The sequence below is a fragment of the Protopterus annectens genome, chromosome 2.part2, assembly GCF_019279795.1.
Source record: "Protopterus annectens isolate FY-2018-M chromosome 2.part2, PAN1.0, whole genome shotgun sequence".
Lineage (NCBI taxonomy): Eukaryota > Metazoa > Chordata > Ceratodontiformes > Protopteridae > Protopterus > Protopterus annectens.
Window position 1 is genome coordinate 403753043 of NC_056730.1, and position 16314 is coordinate 403769356.

The 16314-nt window shown below is 38.9% G+C and overlaps 1 protein-coding gene across 1 annotated transcript in view; it reads right to left on the reverse strand.

The window, feature by feature from the left end:
- The window catches only part of MTREX (Mtr4 exosome RNA helicase), a 1888266-nt gene that overhangs the window by 618551 nt on the left and 1253401 nt on the right, over nucleotides 1–16314 (reverse strand). Inside the window, exon 20 of the mRNA XM_044063928.1 lies at nucleotides 6386–6496. Coding sequence (XP_043919863.1) covers nucleotides 6386–6496 — 111 coding nt within the window. The remainder of the gene's footprint in view (nucleotides 1–6385; nucleotides 6497–16314) is intronic.

Below are 16314 nucleotides of genomic sequence, written 5' to 3' on the forward strand. Positions count from 1 at the left end.
ATCTAACCAACCATGTCCCACAAAACAGTACATTTACATTTTGAACTGTTTGATGAAGTTTCCAACAGTGATGCTCACATCCAGATAGAAAGCTGCACTGTAAAATATTAACAGTAAGCTCACTGTACATCTTACTTGCAATTCAAAACCTGTATGCAGCAGTGATAGGATATGGATCACTTGGTGATGAAAAAGGTGCAAGTAAATTTCTAGGGCAAGTGAGACTTAGCAGGTTCTGGCTAGTGAGTGTGTAACTCAGTTTACAAGGTACTCCTTGAATGCTGCTTCTGGAGTATTTTTGTATGTGTAGCAATTCTTGCTGTCACTTTTTAGCTATGGCAGTGTCTCACTAAACCTGAACACAGCATCTGGCAAAAATTAACTTGCTACTGTTACTTATGATCTTAAGTTGTCCTTGAACTGCACTATATCAAGTCTACAGTGTATTTCTGAAGTGAACACCTCTCTAGACAGCCCTCTTTTTAAGGCAGGACAATCTTTCCATCCAATACTTCTCTCCAACTGTATGAAAGTTTGCCAAATATAATCCACACAAGAATAGTACAGTTTTGTACCTACCATAAATGTAGATGTTCGAAGATCCACATTGCTGCAGTCCTTACTTATGGGTAGTCCGCTGTCCTCGGTCGGCCCGAATACCAAAGTATTAGGCTGACGTCGGTCATGGGCGCCTAGATCTGACATCAGAGCGTCAGGGTATAAAGGCGCATGACCGACGTCATATCCTCAGTCTTTTCTTGCCCCAGATGTCAGAAGGCCAAACCAGAAAGGCCACAGCTAAAAACAGAATACCTCCCAAAACATGCCCAACAACAACCATCACCTAAAGCATAGCACCAAGTCAAACTACAGAGGGAAGGAGGGAGGGTAAATTGGACTGGAGCAATGTAGATCTTAGAACATCTACATTTATGGTAGGTACAAAACTGTACTATGTTCTTCATCTCACATTGCTGCAGTCCTTACTTATGGGTAGAATCCCAAAGCAACGGGAAAGGGAGGATGGTAAAATCATAAAGCATTAGGGGCAGCTAAAATGCCCTGTAAAATTGCAGTGGCAAATCCAGCCCTTGACTTAGAATAAAGAGGAAGGTGGTAATGTTTAGAAAAGGTATGCACTGAACTCCAAGTAGCTGCCTCCAAAATGTCTTTTGTAGCTACCCCCCTTAGAAAGGCCGTAGAAGTAGCAGTAGCCCTAGTGGAATGAGGCCTGATTCCAGCAGGAATCTCCTTACCATGATGGGAATAACAGAAAGAAATACAAAACCCAATCCATTTAGAAATAGTTTGTTTTGAAACAGGTTTACCCTGTGAACCCAAAGCAAAAGAAACAAACAATTGCTGAGACTGTCTGAACTCCTTGGTTCTGCTCAAATAATAACGCAACTGCCTGTGAATATCCAAAGTATGCAAAATTTTCTCCCCTTTATTTTGGGGGTTTGCATAAAAAGATTCAAATGAATAGTTTGATTTAAGGCCACACTAGAAACCACTTTAGGCATAAAGGAAGGATTAGTACGCAAAGATACCCTATCCTTATGAAAAATCAGGAAAGGCTCCACTGCCATGAGGGCCTGTAATTCAGAAACCCTTCTTGCAGAGGTAATGGCCAACAAAAAAGCAGTTTTCCATGACAAATACTTTAACTCGGCAGTAGCTGCAGGCTCAAAAGGTTGTAGAGTAAGTTTTTCCAACACAAAATTGAGATCCCAAGCAGGAGTAGGAGCTCTACGTGGGGGTCTTATATTCTTTGCCCCTCTAAGAAATTGCTTAAACCAAGGATGAGAGAATAAAGGAGGGTCACAATCATAGTGAGCAGAAATGGCTGCAGCATGGACCTTTATTGAGGAGAAAGACAAACCCTTGTCCAATAACTCAGTAAGATATTGAAGAGCAACACTTAAATCAGGTTTGGAGACATCAAAGTCCTTTCCTTTGCTCCAAATAAAAATCTCCTCCATTTATCAGCGTAAACTTTCCTGGTACTAGGCCTCCTGGCCTCCAAAATAACATTCAAAACTTGTTGTGGAAGCTGAGACCCTCCAGAGTCTAAAACAGAATATGCCAGGCTGTTAGATGCAGAGACTGAATCTTGACATTGAGGAAGTGACTGTCCTCTTGTGACAAAAGGTGCGGAATCAAAGGCAGAGGCCATGGAGGTTCTCGTACTAAACTCCTCAGTAGTGGGTACCAGTGTTGTCGAGGCCAATCCGGTGCTATCAAAATCATGGTTGGCTTGTCTTGTCTGGCCTTCAAAAGTACCTTGGGAAGAAGAGGCATAGGTGGAAAGGCATATACATGCAGATTGTTCCAACTGAATGATAGAGCGTCCACCTTCCAAGCTGTGTGATGAAACATTTTTGTGCAAAACTTTGGCAACTGGTAATTTAGTGGAGAAGCGAACAGATCTATGTCTGGAGTTCCCCATAACACTGTCAACTGTTGAAATACATGAGGATCCAATTTCCACTCGTGAGGATCCACTATTTGTCTGCTCAATACATCTGCTAAGGAGTTCTGTGCTCCTGGTAGAAACCTTGCCTGAAGATTGAGGTGTAGATTGAGAGCAGTTTCCCACAGAATCATCGCTTGCCTGCAAAGAGGGTAAGAATGGGTTCCCCCTGCTTGTTGATGTACCACATGACAGTAGTGTTGTCTGTTTGAATCAACACCTGCCCTGGACGAAGTAAATCTTTGAAAGCCATCAATGCAAACTGGACTGCTAACATTTCCTTCAAGTTGATATGCAAATGTTGGAGTTTGACAGGCCACGTGTTTTGCACCCATTTTCCATTGAGGTGTGCTCCCCAAGCCTTGTCCGAGGCATCTGTCGTTAGAATCTGACTCGCCTCTGGCCGGGTCACAGAGAGTCTCTTGTTTAGGTGACATTCCTGAGCCCACCACAAAAACTCCTTCTGAATACAAGGTATTATCTGAATGACAGTGTCTAGATCTTGGCAGTGCTGTGTCCACACATTTTTGAGATACCATTGAAGCACCCATTTTCCATTGAGGTGTGCTCCCCAAGCCTTGTCCGAGGCATCTGTCGTTAGAATCTGACTCGCCTCTGGCCGGGTCACAGAGAGTCTCTTGTTTAGGTGACATTCCTGAGCCCACCACAAAAACTCCTTCTGAATACAAGGTATTATCTGAATGACAGTGTCTAGATCTTGGCAGTGCTGTGTCCACACATTTTTGAGATACCATTGAAGCTTCCTCATATGCAATTTGGCATTGGGAAGCACCAGAATACAAGATGCCATGAACCCCAAGGCTTGGAGGACTGTCCTTGCAGTCAGCCTGGACCGTAGAGACATTTGCTGGAAATAAAGAGAAAGGCTTCTTTGTTTGTCCGGGGTCAAAAAAGCCATCTGGGAAGCTGTATTCAGTCTCACACCCAGAAAGCACATGTCCTGAGAGGGTACTAGACTGGACTTTGTTTCGTTCACAGAATACCCTAGATATCTTAACACTGCCATCACATACTGTAGATGATGAAGAAGTTCGTCCTTTTCTTGTGCAATAATCAGGCAGTCGTCCAAATAAGGATAAATCTGTATTCCTCTTAGTCTGAAAAATGCTATCACTGGAGCCAGAACCTTTGTGAACACTCTGGGCGCAGTAGATAAGCCAAAGGGCAATGCAGAGAACTGATAATGTAAATTTCCAGCCCAAAAACGCAGGTACCTCCTGCAACTGGGCCTGATAGGAACATGAAGGTAAGCCTCTTTGAGATCCAGAGTAACCATCCAGTGATCTTTTCCCAACAAAGGTAAAAGCTGTTGTAAAGTCAGCATCTTGAACTTTGGAATGTCCAGGTAAGTGTTGAGGATAGATAAATCCAAAATTGGTCTCCACGTGTTGCCTTTCTTTGGAACTAGAAACAGGCTAGAATAAAATCCTAGGCCCACTTCTGACAGAGGAACTGGCTGTATAGCTCCTATTTGAAGAAGTAAAGAAATTTGTCTGTGAGCCTCTATCCTTTGCCGAGGAGGGACGTCTGGCATGCCTTTGAAAGGAGGCATGGTATGGAAATAGAACTTGTAACCTCGGTTTATAATGTCCAATACCCATTTGTCCTGGGTGACTAAATGCCAATTTTGCTTGAAAAGAGCCAACTTTCCTCCCAAAGGAGCTGCCAGGCAAGAAGAATCTGGCAGCTGAAAATGCAGGTCATTGGGCCTGTTTACGAAAGGACTGGCCCCTGCCCTCACCAGCAGATTGAGCAGGCGAACTCCATTGTCTCGGCCTGAAGGTACTCTGAGCTCTGCCCCTACCACGCCTAGATCTACCCCTAGACTGAGAATCAGAAGAAGGGTACGTCCACCCCTTAGTAGGCCAATTTCTACTAAACTTTGGAGGTTGTACCTGCAAAAAAATCTTTAACAGTCTGCATAGACTTAGCCTTGTCTTCCATTTTCTTTAAGACTGACTCCACAGGAGGACCAAACAAAACTTCAGACTGTAAAGGGGCATCCAGAATTCTAGACTTAACATGCTCAGACAAATTCTGATCCTTAAGCCAGGCGTGCCTACGAATAACTGAACCAGTGGCAGCCACCCTAGAAAAAGCCTGTAAAGCATCAAAACCACATTGCAAAGAGTGCTTACCCACCTGTTCAGAAACATGCACTAAATCCTGCAATTCTTTACACTCTATGCCCTCTGCCAAAGCATCCACTTTAGATCTTAGCTGAGAAAGGAGGAAATTCTGATACTTCAACATATGAAACTGGCAGTTCAAAGCTCTCATTGCTAAAGTAGAAGAGGTATACACCTTCTTACCCCATCTATCCAAAGCTCTAGCTTCCTTATCCAGAGGAACCGGATTCTTAACAACAGAGGCTCTAACACCCTTAGGCCCCTGACTAATAGTTTCTGGGTCCGCCCTAGGACTCCTATACAGATATTTATGAGCCTCAGGCACCCTGTAATACCTGTCCGGTTTAACTGGGGCAGAAGGCACAGAATCTGGATTAAGGGAAGCTTCCGAGAAAACATCTGAAACAACATCCAAAACCGGAGGTATAGCTAAGGGTCTATGCTGTGGTAAAAACAAGAACTCCCTAAGCCTCTTCCGTGAATCAGAGTAATCCTGTCCCTCCCACTTAAAATGCTCCCTCATGGAATGCAGAGTTTCTGAAAATGAAAAATCCTCTGGAGGAGAAGCAGAAGGAGTGGAATCCTCTGCATCAGAATCAGAATAAGGAGGGAAATCTTGAATGTCCTCAGCAGAAGACTCTGAATCATCTGAGGCCTGCTCCAAACTTTCCAACTCTGGCTCCATCCTGGGCCTCTTATCAGGAGGGGCATAGAACCTCTAATTAAAGTAATCAAATCCTCTGCCATTTTAAGCATGTGCTTTTTAGGCACAGACCCTGAAGAACCAGAACTGACACCAGAGGAAGGCAAAACAGACCTGCCCTTAGAAGGAGCCTTAGAAACAGTAGCAGAAGGCCTAACCACCTTAGGCATAGAAGGGAGAATAGTAACCTGAGAGGCCCCTTCAGCCTGACCTGCCTCCTGAGAGGCCACATCTTGTAAAATCAAAGTTTCCCCCTGGGACTCAACAGAAACTTCAGCCGGATCCACCTGTTCAGCTGTAGCTTCTAAAGGTCCGGCGTCCAAAACGGACGAATCATCCTGCCTAGGCTTTAAAGATTTGTCTTTGCGCTTCTTAGTAGAAGCAGGCGTCGGAACATCCGACGGCATATTATAATTACACCTCTTGCCAAAGACTAACCTAGCGCAATCTAACCTCCGTTTTATAGTGCGCTTATTAAACCTAGCACAAAACAGACACCCGACTACGTCGTGCTCCGGTCCCAAACAAGGAATACAAAGCGAGTGGTAATCCCTATGCGGTATCTGTTTCCCACAAGAAATACAATTATTCACTTTTTCTGACATCCGGTAAGTAACTGAGGCAAGAAAAAACAAAAATATTCCCCAACGGGGTACTTAGCCCAACTTGGTATCAGCCTGAAACTCCGAAAACGAAAAATTTCAGAACGCCGAACGGCACTTGCAACGCTGCTTCTGCATCGGACCATGCGGCAAAAAAGACTGAGGATATGACGTCGGTCATGCGCCTTTATACCCTGACGCTCTGATGTCAGATCTAGGCGCCCATGACCGACGTCAGCCTAATACTTTGGTATTCGGGCCGACCGAGGACAGCGGACTACCCATAAGTAAGGACTGCAGCAATGTGAGATGAAGAACATCCAATGATTTCACTATTACACTGCAGCACTACATTACGTCCCTAGTCAAACACAAAGAATTCCAGTTTAGCAAGAGATGCACAACAAAAATCATTTGCTTTAAACACTGCACTGTAGTGTAAAGTACAATTGCTTACCTGAATTGATTTTAGAACACTCTGTCGGTTATCTAAAGGTCTGAGATCTTTAGGTATGTAGAGTCGGACACTGCTAATTGCTGTGCAAAGCTGAAGTAGAATAGGAACAACCTAATGAAGAAAAAAGCTGGTCAGGCTGGAGTCAAAGCATAAAATCATTTTTTTGCTAGTTATTCTGAATCCAATCAGAACGATTAAATAAAAACACATGAAAAGTTGGTGCTAAACTAAGGATCTACAAAACAAAAGCCTTTACTCACAAAAAGCACATAAAAGCAACCATACCCACTCAGAGGTTACAATTACAAGGAGACAAGAGAATTTAGCAGCTACATCTGAATACAATGTATTAAAAGCAATGCACTAAATGGACATAAGGGTTTAATATAGTAATTCATCATAACCTGAGCAAATCCATTTTTCATGTATGAAGGATGAAAAGTTTTAGTACAAACTGAATACACCATTAAAAAAGACCAAGGTCAAGATCTACTTTGTATGCACATGGTCCAAGAACATAACTTTTCTATCAATTGATATCCTGCATCTGTTATGACATTTTGCCATTCTTACACAAAACCCCATCCAGTCTGTCTTATTCCTTGCTTGTTATAGCTGCTGCCTACGGTACCTAGAAACCCATTACCTATTCCTCCTGAGACATGCTAATTTCTGCACTCAGTGTTTACTGTGTGGACCGGGGTCTCTCACAATGTCCATTGCATTTTGAAAGATGCTCTTCTCAGAAGTAAGCAGAGCCCCTGACATAAAACAAATGAGTTGCTCTCTCTTTTTATAGGTTATGCATACTATATTTCTGTAGTTTCCTCCCATGGTTTCATCTGAATTTCATCTTCAAAAGCTTCCTTCTGGCCCACTTCCAATTCTTCATTATTTGCATGGTAATGGAGGCAGGACATACCAAAGAACATTCAGAAAGTATTCTGTGTTCTTAATGAATGTCAAAAGTACATCTTGGTTATGTTGACACAAATCATACAGAGTTAACTGCTGTTTACAAATCAGTTGGCAGGCATAAATGGAAAGAAAAAAAATCAAACTGCAAAGAATGCTGAACACCCATAAAAAGAAAAAAACAATGATCACAATCATTGATATAACAAAAGTCAAGTCAAAAGAACTAATCCCACTGGAAAGAGCAAACTGTGGCCCTTCTACATGCATGTAAAAAGGGGAGGGGTGACATGCCCATACCTTCAGGGACTAGAAGAGAGCCCTCTGGCAAATCAGGTAGGTGACCGCTAAAATAGACTGGTCACCTAAGGAGTAATGCAACAGGATAACAGGCCCATGAGAAAGCACCCCACCATGGCTGGTGAAACTCTTACATATGAGCATGTCAGCCAAATCTGAAACAGGAGTTCTGTACCCAAAAAGAATGGGAAGCAAACAACTATGCTGCATTAAAAAGTTCCAAATTATCTTCTCAGTTAACCCACAAAAGGTAAGTGAAAGTTGTCCTCCACAGAGGAACAATTAGTACATGGTGAATGAATCCTTCCTGTCTAGCATATACATCTTCTAGATAATAGCCCAAAGAAGCTTAAAAGTTGTACCAAAAACCTTGTACTATGGACCAGGAGGATCGCTAGTGACAAAATACTGACCTACAGAAATCATAAGAAAGAACACCAGGAAGGTATGCACAGGTATACCTCATTCGATCATGCATGGTTAAGGTCCAATGACCGACAAAGGGAAGGCTGCGAGGCTAAAAGGCCACTCTCAGCAAGAAGGGGAATATCCTGCTACCTACCAAGGACAAAGTGCACACTTGTAAGGACCTCCATCCAATACATGGAGACAGTGTTGTGATCACCCTGTAAGGGTCCTGCCCAACCCCCCCCCCCAATACACAAGACAAAGCCAAGGAGAATCAGAACACCAACCGTTCTGGTTTTAAGGCAGGGTGGAATACCCTTCCCTCCATGGCTGGGTTCATGTCACTGCACCTCCTTTACCTTGGACATTCTTGTGTATTTGGTACTAAGGTTGTGTGCTCAGACAACTTTGGCACTTTTTGCACACCTCTTAGACAGTGCTGCCAAATGCAGAAGAGTTGCAGCATTGAAGGCCACTCTTAGGGGTCTTGCTCTGGGACCTGGTGAGAACTCTTAATGTTAAGATACCAACAAGAAGATAAAAATGGGGGGAGGGGGACAACAGTAACCAAAGAGCTCCCCATGTACCAAATAGAACACTGATCTATCTGGACCACTTTCATGCTCAGACCAGAGATGCACAGATCGTAAGTAGAAAGGCATCAAGAAAACAATTACATTTCACTTAACATAAACAATATGCACTACAGCACCAATTGTACAACAGACATAGCATGCAAAAAACTGATTTCACTTTAAACAGATATATGCATACCATGGCAACTGTTTACTTGACAGCATTATAATGCCTTGAGTTCAAATTTTAGGTATACTAAAACCGATTTGGCCTTAAAGCATGGAATGTGACAGCTCTGAATATGATCCTTGACCTATATATAGCATGTAAAACATTGCCGAGATGAGAGTGAAGACGGAGTGTTGGCTAGATGAATCACAGGAAATGGAAATAACAGTCTTAACTATTTACCCACTGCCAATACCCACCCTTAGACTATACTTCCTTTTTCAATGAGGACTCAAGACAGTAAAGAGAGGGTGAACTGGAACTAAGCTATAGTTACTAGTGAGATGAGAGGAGAATAGAAAGGAAAAGGAGTAGAGAAACTTGAAACTGGTGTTCAAACCTTTATTAAATTCTCAGTTTAAACAATGACAAAGGTAAACACATAAGGAAAAAGAAAACAAACCACATTAACAGTCATCATATTAATGCATTATACACATCTGTTCTTTTTAACAATCACTCCAATATTAAACTGCTCAATTCTTGCAGTCCTTTAAATCTCATGAATATTCCCGAACATTATTGGGCAATTCGAGGTAAGTTTGGCTCCCAGGCCAAGGAAAACCACAAAGCATTCTTTAGTTACATCCACAACCTCAAAGGCAATACACAATTGTGTGCAGAGCTAATTGTAAATGGAGCCACCTATACTGAGCCAGAAGATGCAGCAAACATCTTGGCTGATAAATTCAGCTCCAGCTTTACTCCTCTCTCCTCCTCAACCTTCCCTCAGGAAATCTCGATAAGACCAATAGGTGTATGAAATCACTTAATACTTCCAAGCAGAACACATTTACTGGTAAAAATACAAACTGGATGTTAAGCGCTTTCACTCATAAAACAGAGCTTCATCAGAACATCCTTCATTGGTAAAAAAACATTCTTTAAATACAAAAATTGGTGCCAAAAATTACATACACTACTGCTCCTTCCTTAAAGAAATACTGCTACATTTCGTAACTTCTTCATATTTCGCTGCGTGAATAATTGTTACTCATAATAAATTACATACAATAACCTAGTAAAAAATTGACTATGTTAAAATTAGTAAAATAGATAATTGATGTGCCAAGGACGTAAAATATATTGGTGAACCATCAAAGCTTAAAATAAATTATCTGTGTATGACATAATTTTATCCATAATACAAATGAAATAAAACTTATTCAAAATCTCTTACTGTACCAATGTATCTATGTATATATATTATGTTGTTAAATAAATGAATTATATACGATTTTAATGACAAATTTGATATGAAAATATATATAGGTGAAAATGGATGTAAGTAATAACAAATATGAATATAAATATGAACTAACTAAAATTGCAATTGATTGCATTTATCTGAGATCAAGTTCAAGAATGGGTTTACATGAAATAAATTCGCTTAAACCTGGAGGGTTTGCTGCATTAAGATAAAGTTGCCACCAAACTTCCTTGAAACTTAATAGTTTCTTTGGGTCCCCTCCTTTGGGATTGTTGTAGATGATGTCCAAAATCCCAAATTTGAACTCGTGTTCAGTCCCCATTTTTTCCACATGTCTAGATGATAATGCATTGGTACCATCATTTCTAGATATACTATAAATATGATCATAAATTCTCTTTTTGAAATTTCTTTGTTTTTCCAACATAATAGCTAGGGCATGCTCCACATTTGGCGATGTAAATCACCATTCAAGTGTTGCAATTCCCATTTTTCAACTTGATTATTGTATTATAATTATTGAAAATACTTAATTTGTGTACATCTAAAATGTGTTTGCACTGATTGCACTTGTCACACTTCCTGGTACCCTCAAAAATGTGGTTCCTCATTTGATTCCTAAAATTCTGCTGGTCATAAAAATTATGCTCAAGGTTTCTTAATGTTGTCTCCCATTTTATATACCACCCCTGGTCTTTTTCCTACTACTTTCTCCAAGTTAGGTTCCGAATCTAATAAAAACCAAAATCTGTTAATGGTTTCCACAATTTTGTCGGACAATGGATTATATGTTAAAATAAATGATTTTTGATGTATACTTCTATCATTTTTCATAAAAATGGAATTTGATTCCTTTTTGCTGACCACTCCTGTTCCTAATAGGGGTTTGTATTTCGAACCCCATTCGTTTACCACATATTTTCCTATGTTGTGCAACACTGAAGGGGGATAACCTCTGTCCCTAAACAATTTTGTAATAAATTTGATTTCTTCCTGCATGACCAGATAATCCGAGGTCATACGAGCGGCACGGATGCATTGTCCCTTGAAAATATTCTGTTTTAATTTAGTTGGATGGAAACTGTCATATGCCAAATAGTCATTGGAAAATGTCTTTTTCCTATGTATTTTAGATTTGAGATTGTCATTGTGTACATATATATGTGTCCAAATAGGCTATTCCCTCATTACTCATATTGTATGTGAATTTCAAAAAATTACTACTCTTGTTAAGAAATTCAATAAAGGTGTCCAATTCTTCATTGGTGCCACTCCATAAAATATAAATATCGTCCAAAAATCTCGAGTAATGGATGATTTTGCTAAAATGTGTGCTGGGAAATAAATGAGATTCCTCCCAATCAACCATGACCAAATTGGCGAATATGGGAGCACAAGTTGCTCCTATTGCTACACCTCGTCTGTTTGAAATGTTCTCCTTCGAAGTGTATAAAGTTGTTATCCAAAACCATGGTCTTAAGTTCCATGATGAGACAAGTCTCATCCCATGTCAAGCTCGTATGTTTGTTTATGCTATTACAAAACGCTTCCAGTCCCTCATTTTTGGGAATGCTAGAGAATAAATCAATCACGTCAATAGTGACGAAATAATAATCCTTTTTCCATTTGTTCACAGGGTATTCACTTAAATTCCCAAAGATCTTTCACCATGTAAGGGATGTTGTTATATACTGACTTGAGTTTGATATCTATATATTTCCCTATGTAATATGTTTTTGAATGTTTTTTTACCAATGAAGGATGTTCTGATGAAGCTCTGTTTTATAAGTGAAAGCGCTTAACATCCAGTTTGTATTTTTACCAATAAATGTGTTCCGCTTGGAAGTATTAAGTGATTTCGTACACTTATTGGTCTTATCGAGGTTTCCGTTTATTTTTTTGTTTGGTACCGATTGTTGCACATTTCCGATTAAGTTGTTGTTCAGTTACCATGGATGAGACTGGTGTTATATCACATCCTAACAGCCATGATGTGAAGGCGGAACTGGTCAAGTTAAGAGGCGAAATAGCCTTTTTGAAGGGAGAAATACATGAACTGTTTACTCTATTTAAAGATTCGTTCAGAGGTACTTCCACGCTGGCAGGGAGAGGCACGGACAGCGTTTTCAAAGGTTCACAAGCTATGGATTATGAGTCGGATGCCATTGCACACCATGAGCGCCAAGCGTCCAACAGTATATCAGCAGAGGTATTGGCATCGGCAGACGGAAACAGTAAACCAGCCAAGGACAAACAAGGTACTGTCAGTAACAATTCTAGCTTTTCTTGCGATAACAATGTGGATGCTATTCAAAAACATAGATGTAAGGGACACAATTTTTCGGAGGAAAGCTTTAATATTCCCAATGGTCAAGGTTCTGGGTTACGAGGAACAATAACGAGAAGTGTACAGACCTAAATATAATTGAATCCTACAATATTAGTAGGATCAATCTACCCGACTTGACTTTTGACTTCTCGATTTATGATATCAACGAAGAGGCTTACCGTATAGGGACCAAACCCAAACGGTTACCTCCCGCTAAGACTTATTCGTCTGTGACGGTGAATTCTGCACATAGCAATGGAAATGGTTCACATAAGGACGACAGGGTTAGTGGAACAACAAATGAGGGACAGTGTTTGAATACATTTTTGAACATCTGTCACTATATGGATACGGATAATTTTATTAAAACAAACAATGTTCTGTCTAACAAATCTTTAGGCAGTTTAAAGGAAATGATTTTTGCGTTAGGTAAAAAGTTAAAAACAAATTAATGGTTTGAAAATTGACAATGTGTATTTGCAGAAATGTGTTGAAATGAAGATTGTTCCACAAGGTTTAAGGTTTTTTAAGAAACCTACGGGTATTGCTCTTGATGAAAATTCCATATCTGACTTTAACAAGTTTTTTGAGGAGTGTGGGTTGAAATTCATAAACATTCTCATCGAACACAATGATGCTAAATTAAGTTGTTTGATTCAGGAAGCAGAGGCATTGGATTTGAATATTTCCAATTATTTGCTGTTTAAAGAATGGGAACAGTTATATTCTAAACAATTTAGGTTAGCAGAGAAGTGGATAATCAATATAAAGGAAAGGAAAAGGAAAAAATTGATTAGAGACATACAACAATACAAAAAGGGTGAAGCATACATTTGGTTGGAACATAAGAACTGGACACAGGGTAGGGACAATTACCACGAGAATAATAAAGCACATTATAGAACACAATATGATTCTGAAGGGCCCCATTTTCACATGGAACAGAACACACAGGGCCAACCATATCAGAATCCAGTAAGGAAACAGCAGGGATGGTATGGGAGAAATCACAAAGGAAATTGGGGGGGGGGGGGAATTGGAACAGAAATTAATTGAACCAGATATATTTCATGGTTGTCAAACTGTTATACAGAGAAACAACAATAATGGTATTACAGAGGAAGACAATATACACACTTAAGACAATTTCAAAATATATAATTTTACGAATTTGGAAATCAACAGCAGTTACTTCAAGCTGCTAGTTAAAGATATGAAATTTATACCTACTCCCAGGTTCAACTTAGTTGATTGTTTATGTGAGCTTAAAAAATTCACAAGGAAAATCAATCTAAGTATATTTTTTAACAACAAATCAGTTTCAAACGAGGTTACAAAGAAAGAGGGAGGTGACAACCAGATTAAGGATAGTGATTTCAAAAGTAAAAGTACATTTATACCTCCATATCACCCCAGAGTTGATGTTTTTGAGAAGATTGTGGCTAAGGAAATATATACTTTACATCAAGACAGAAAGAAGTCTGAGGTTGACAACAATCTAACTGACCAGGAGAGAGAAACATTAGAAGCCTTAAAGGCCAATTCTCAGGTCAGAGTCATGAAACCTGACAAAGGGGGTGGGGTGGTTATTTATGACAGGATTCAATTTATTATGAAAATGTATGACATACTTCATGATTCAGGAAATTATGAATCTATTTCAATTAAGTGAATATTTTCCATCGAAGAATCGATTCTTATTTAGAAGAATTCCTGATAGATGGAAGAATATCAAGTGTAGTATATGATTACCTTAAAGTCAAGTTTCCATCTTTGGCTAGTCTTATAGGAATATCTAAAATTCACAAGAGCACTTCTGAGCCCCCCATTTAGACCTATGTTGTCTGGTAAACATTCAAAAACATATTACATAGGGAAATACATAGATAAACTCAAGTCAGTATATAACAACATCCCTTACATGGTGAAAGATTCTTGGGAATTTTTAAGTGAATACCCTGTGAACAAATGGAAAAGGGATTATTATTTCGTCACTACTGACGTGATTGATTTGTTCTCTAACATTCCCAAAATTGAGGGACTGGAAGCGTTTTGTAATAGCATAAACAAACATACGAGCTTGACATGGGATGAGACTGGTCTCATCATGGAACTTATGACCATGGTTTTGGATAACAACTTTATACACTTCGAAGGAGAACATTTCAAACAGACAAGAGGTGCAGCAATGGGAGCAGCTTGTGCTCCCATATTCGCCAATTTGGTCATGGTTGATTGGGAGGAATCTCATTTATTTCCCAGCACACATTTTAGCAAAATCATCCATTACTTGAGATTTTTGGACGATATTTATATTTTATGGAGTGGCACCAACGAAGAATTGGACACCTTTATTGAATTTCTTAACAAGAGTAGTAATTTTTTGAAATTCACATACAATATGAGTAATGAGGGAATAGCCTATTTGGGCACATATATATGTACACAATGACAATCTCAGATCTAGAATACATAGGAAAAAGACATTTTCCAACGACTATTTGGCATATGACAGTTTTCATCCAACTAAATTAAAACAGAATATCTTCAAGGGACAATTCATCCGTGCCGCTCGTATGACCTCGGATTATCTGGTCATGCAGGAAGAAATCAAATTTATTACAAAATTGTTTAGGGACAGAGGTTATCCCCCTTCAATGTTGCACAACATAGGAAAATATGTGGTAAATGAATGGGGTTCGAAATACAAACCCCTATTAGGAACAGGAGTGGTCAGCAAAAAGGAATCAAATTCCATTTTTATGAAAAATGATAGTAGACATCAAAAATCATTTATTTTAACATATAATCCAATGTCCGACAAAATTGTGGAAACTATTAACAGATTTTGGTTTTTATTAGATTCGGAACCTAACTTGGAGAAAGTAGTAGGAAAAAGACCAGGGGTGGTATATAAAATGGGAGACAACATTAAGAAACTTCTTGAGCATAATTTTTATGACCAGCAGAATTTTAGGAATCAAATGAGGAACCACATTTTTGAGGGTACCAGGAAGTGTGGCAAGTGCAATCAGTGCAAACACATTTTAGATGTACACAAATTAAGTATTTTCAATAATTATAATACAATAATCAAGTTGAAAAATGGTAATTGCAACAATAGAATGGTGATTTACATTGCCAAATGTGGAGCATGCCCTAGCTATTATGTTGGAAAAACAAAGAAATTTCAAAGAGAATTTATGATCATATTTATAGTATATCTAGAAATGATGGTACCAATGCATTATCTAGACATGTGGAAAAAATGGGGACTGAACACGAGTTCAAATTTGGGATTTCGGACATCATCTACAACAATCCCAAAGGAGGGGACCCAAAGAAACTATTAAGTTTCAAGGAAGTTTGGTGGCAACTTTATCTTAATGCAGCAAACCATCCAGGTTTAAACGAATTTATTTCATGTAAACCCATTCTTGAATTTGATCTCAGATAAATGCAATCAATTGCAATTTTAGTTGGTTCATATTTATATTCATATTTATTTTTATTACTTGCATCCATTTTCACCTATATACATTTTCATATCAAAATTGTCATTAAAATCATATATATTTCATTTATTTATTTAACATAATATATATACATAGATACATTAGTACAGTAAGAGATTTTGAATAAGTTTTATTTCATTTGTATTATGGATAAAATGATGTCATACACAGATAATTTATTTTAAGCTTTGATGGTTCTCCAATATATTTTACGTCCTTGTCACATCAATTATCTATTTTACTAATTTTAACATAGTCTTTAATTTTTTACTAGGTTATTGTATGTAATTTATTATGAGTAACATTTATTCACGCAGCGAAATATGAAGAAGTTACGAAATGCAGCAGTATTTCTTTAAGGAAGGAGCAGTAGTGTACGTAATTTTTGGCGCCAATTTTTGTATTTAAACAATGTTTTTTTACCAATAAATGATGTTCTGATGAAGCT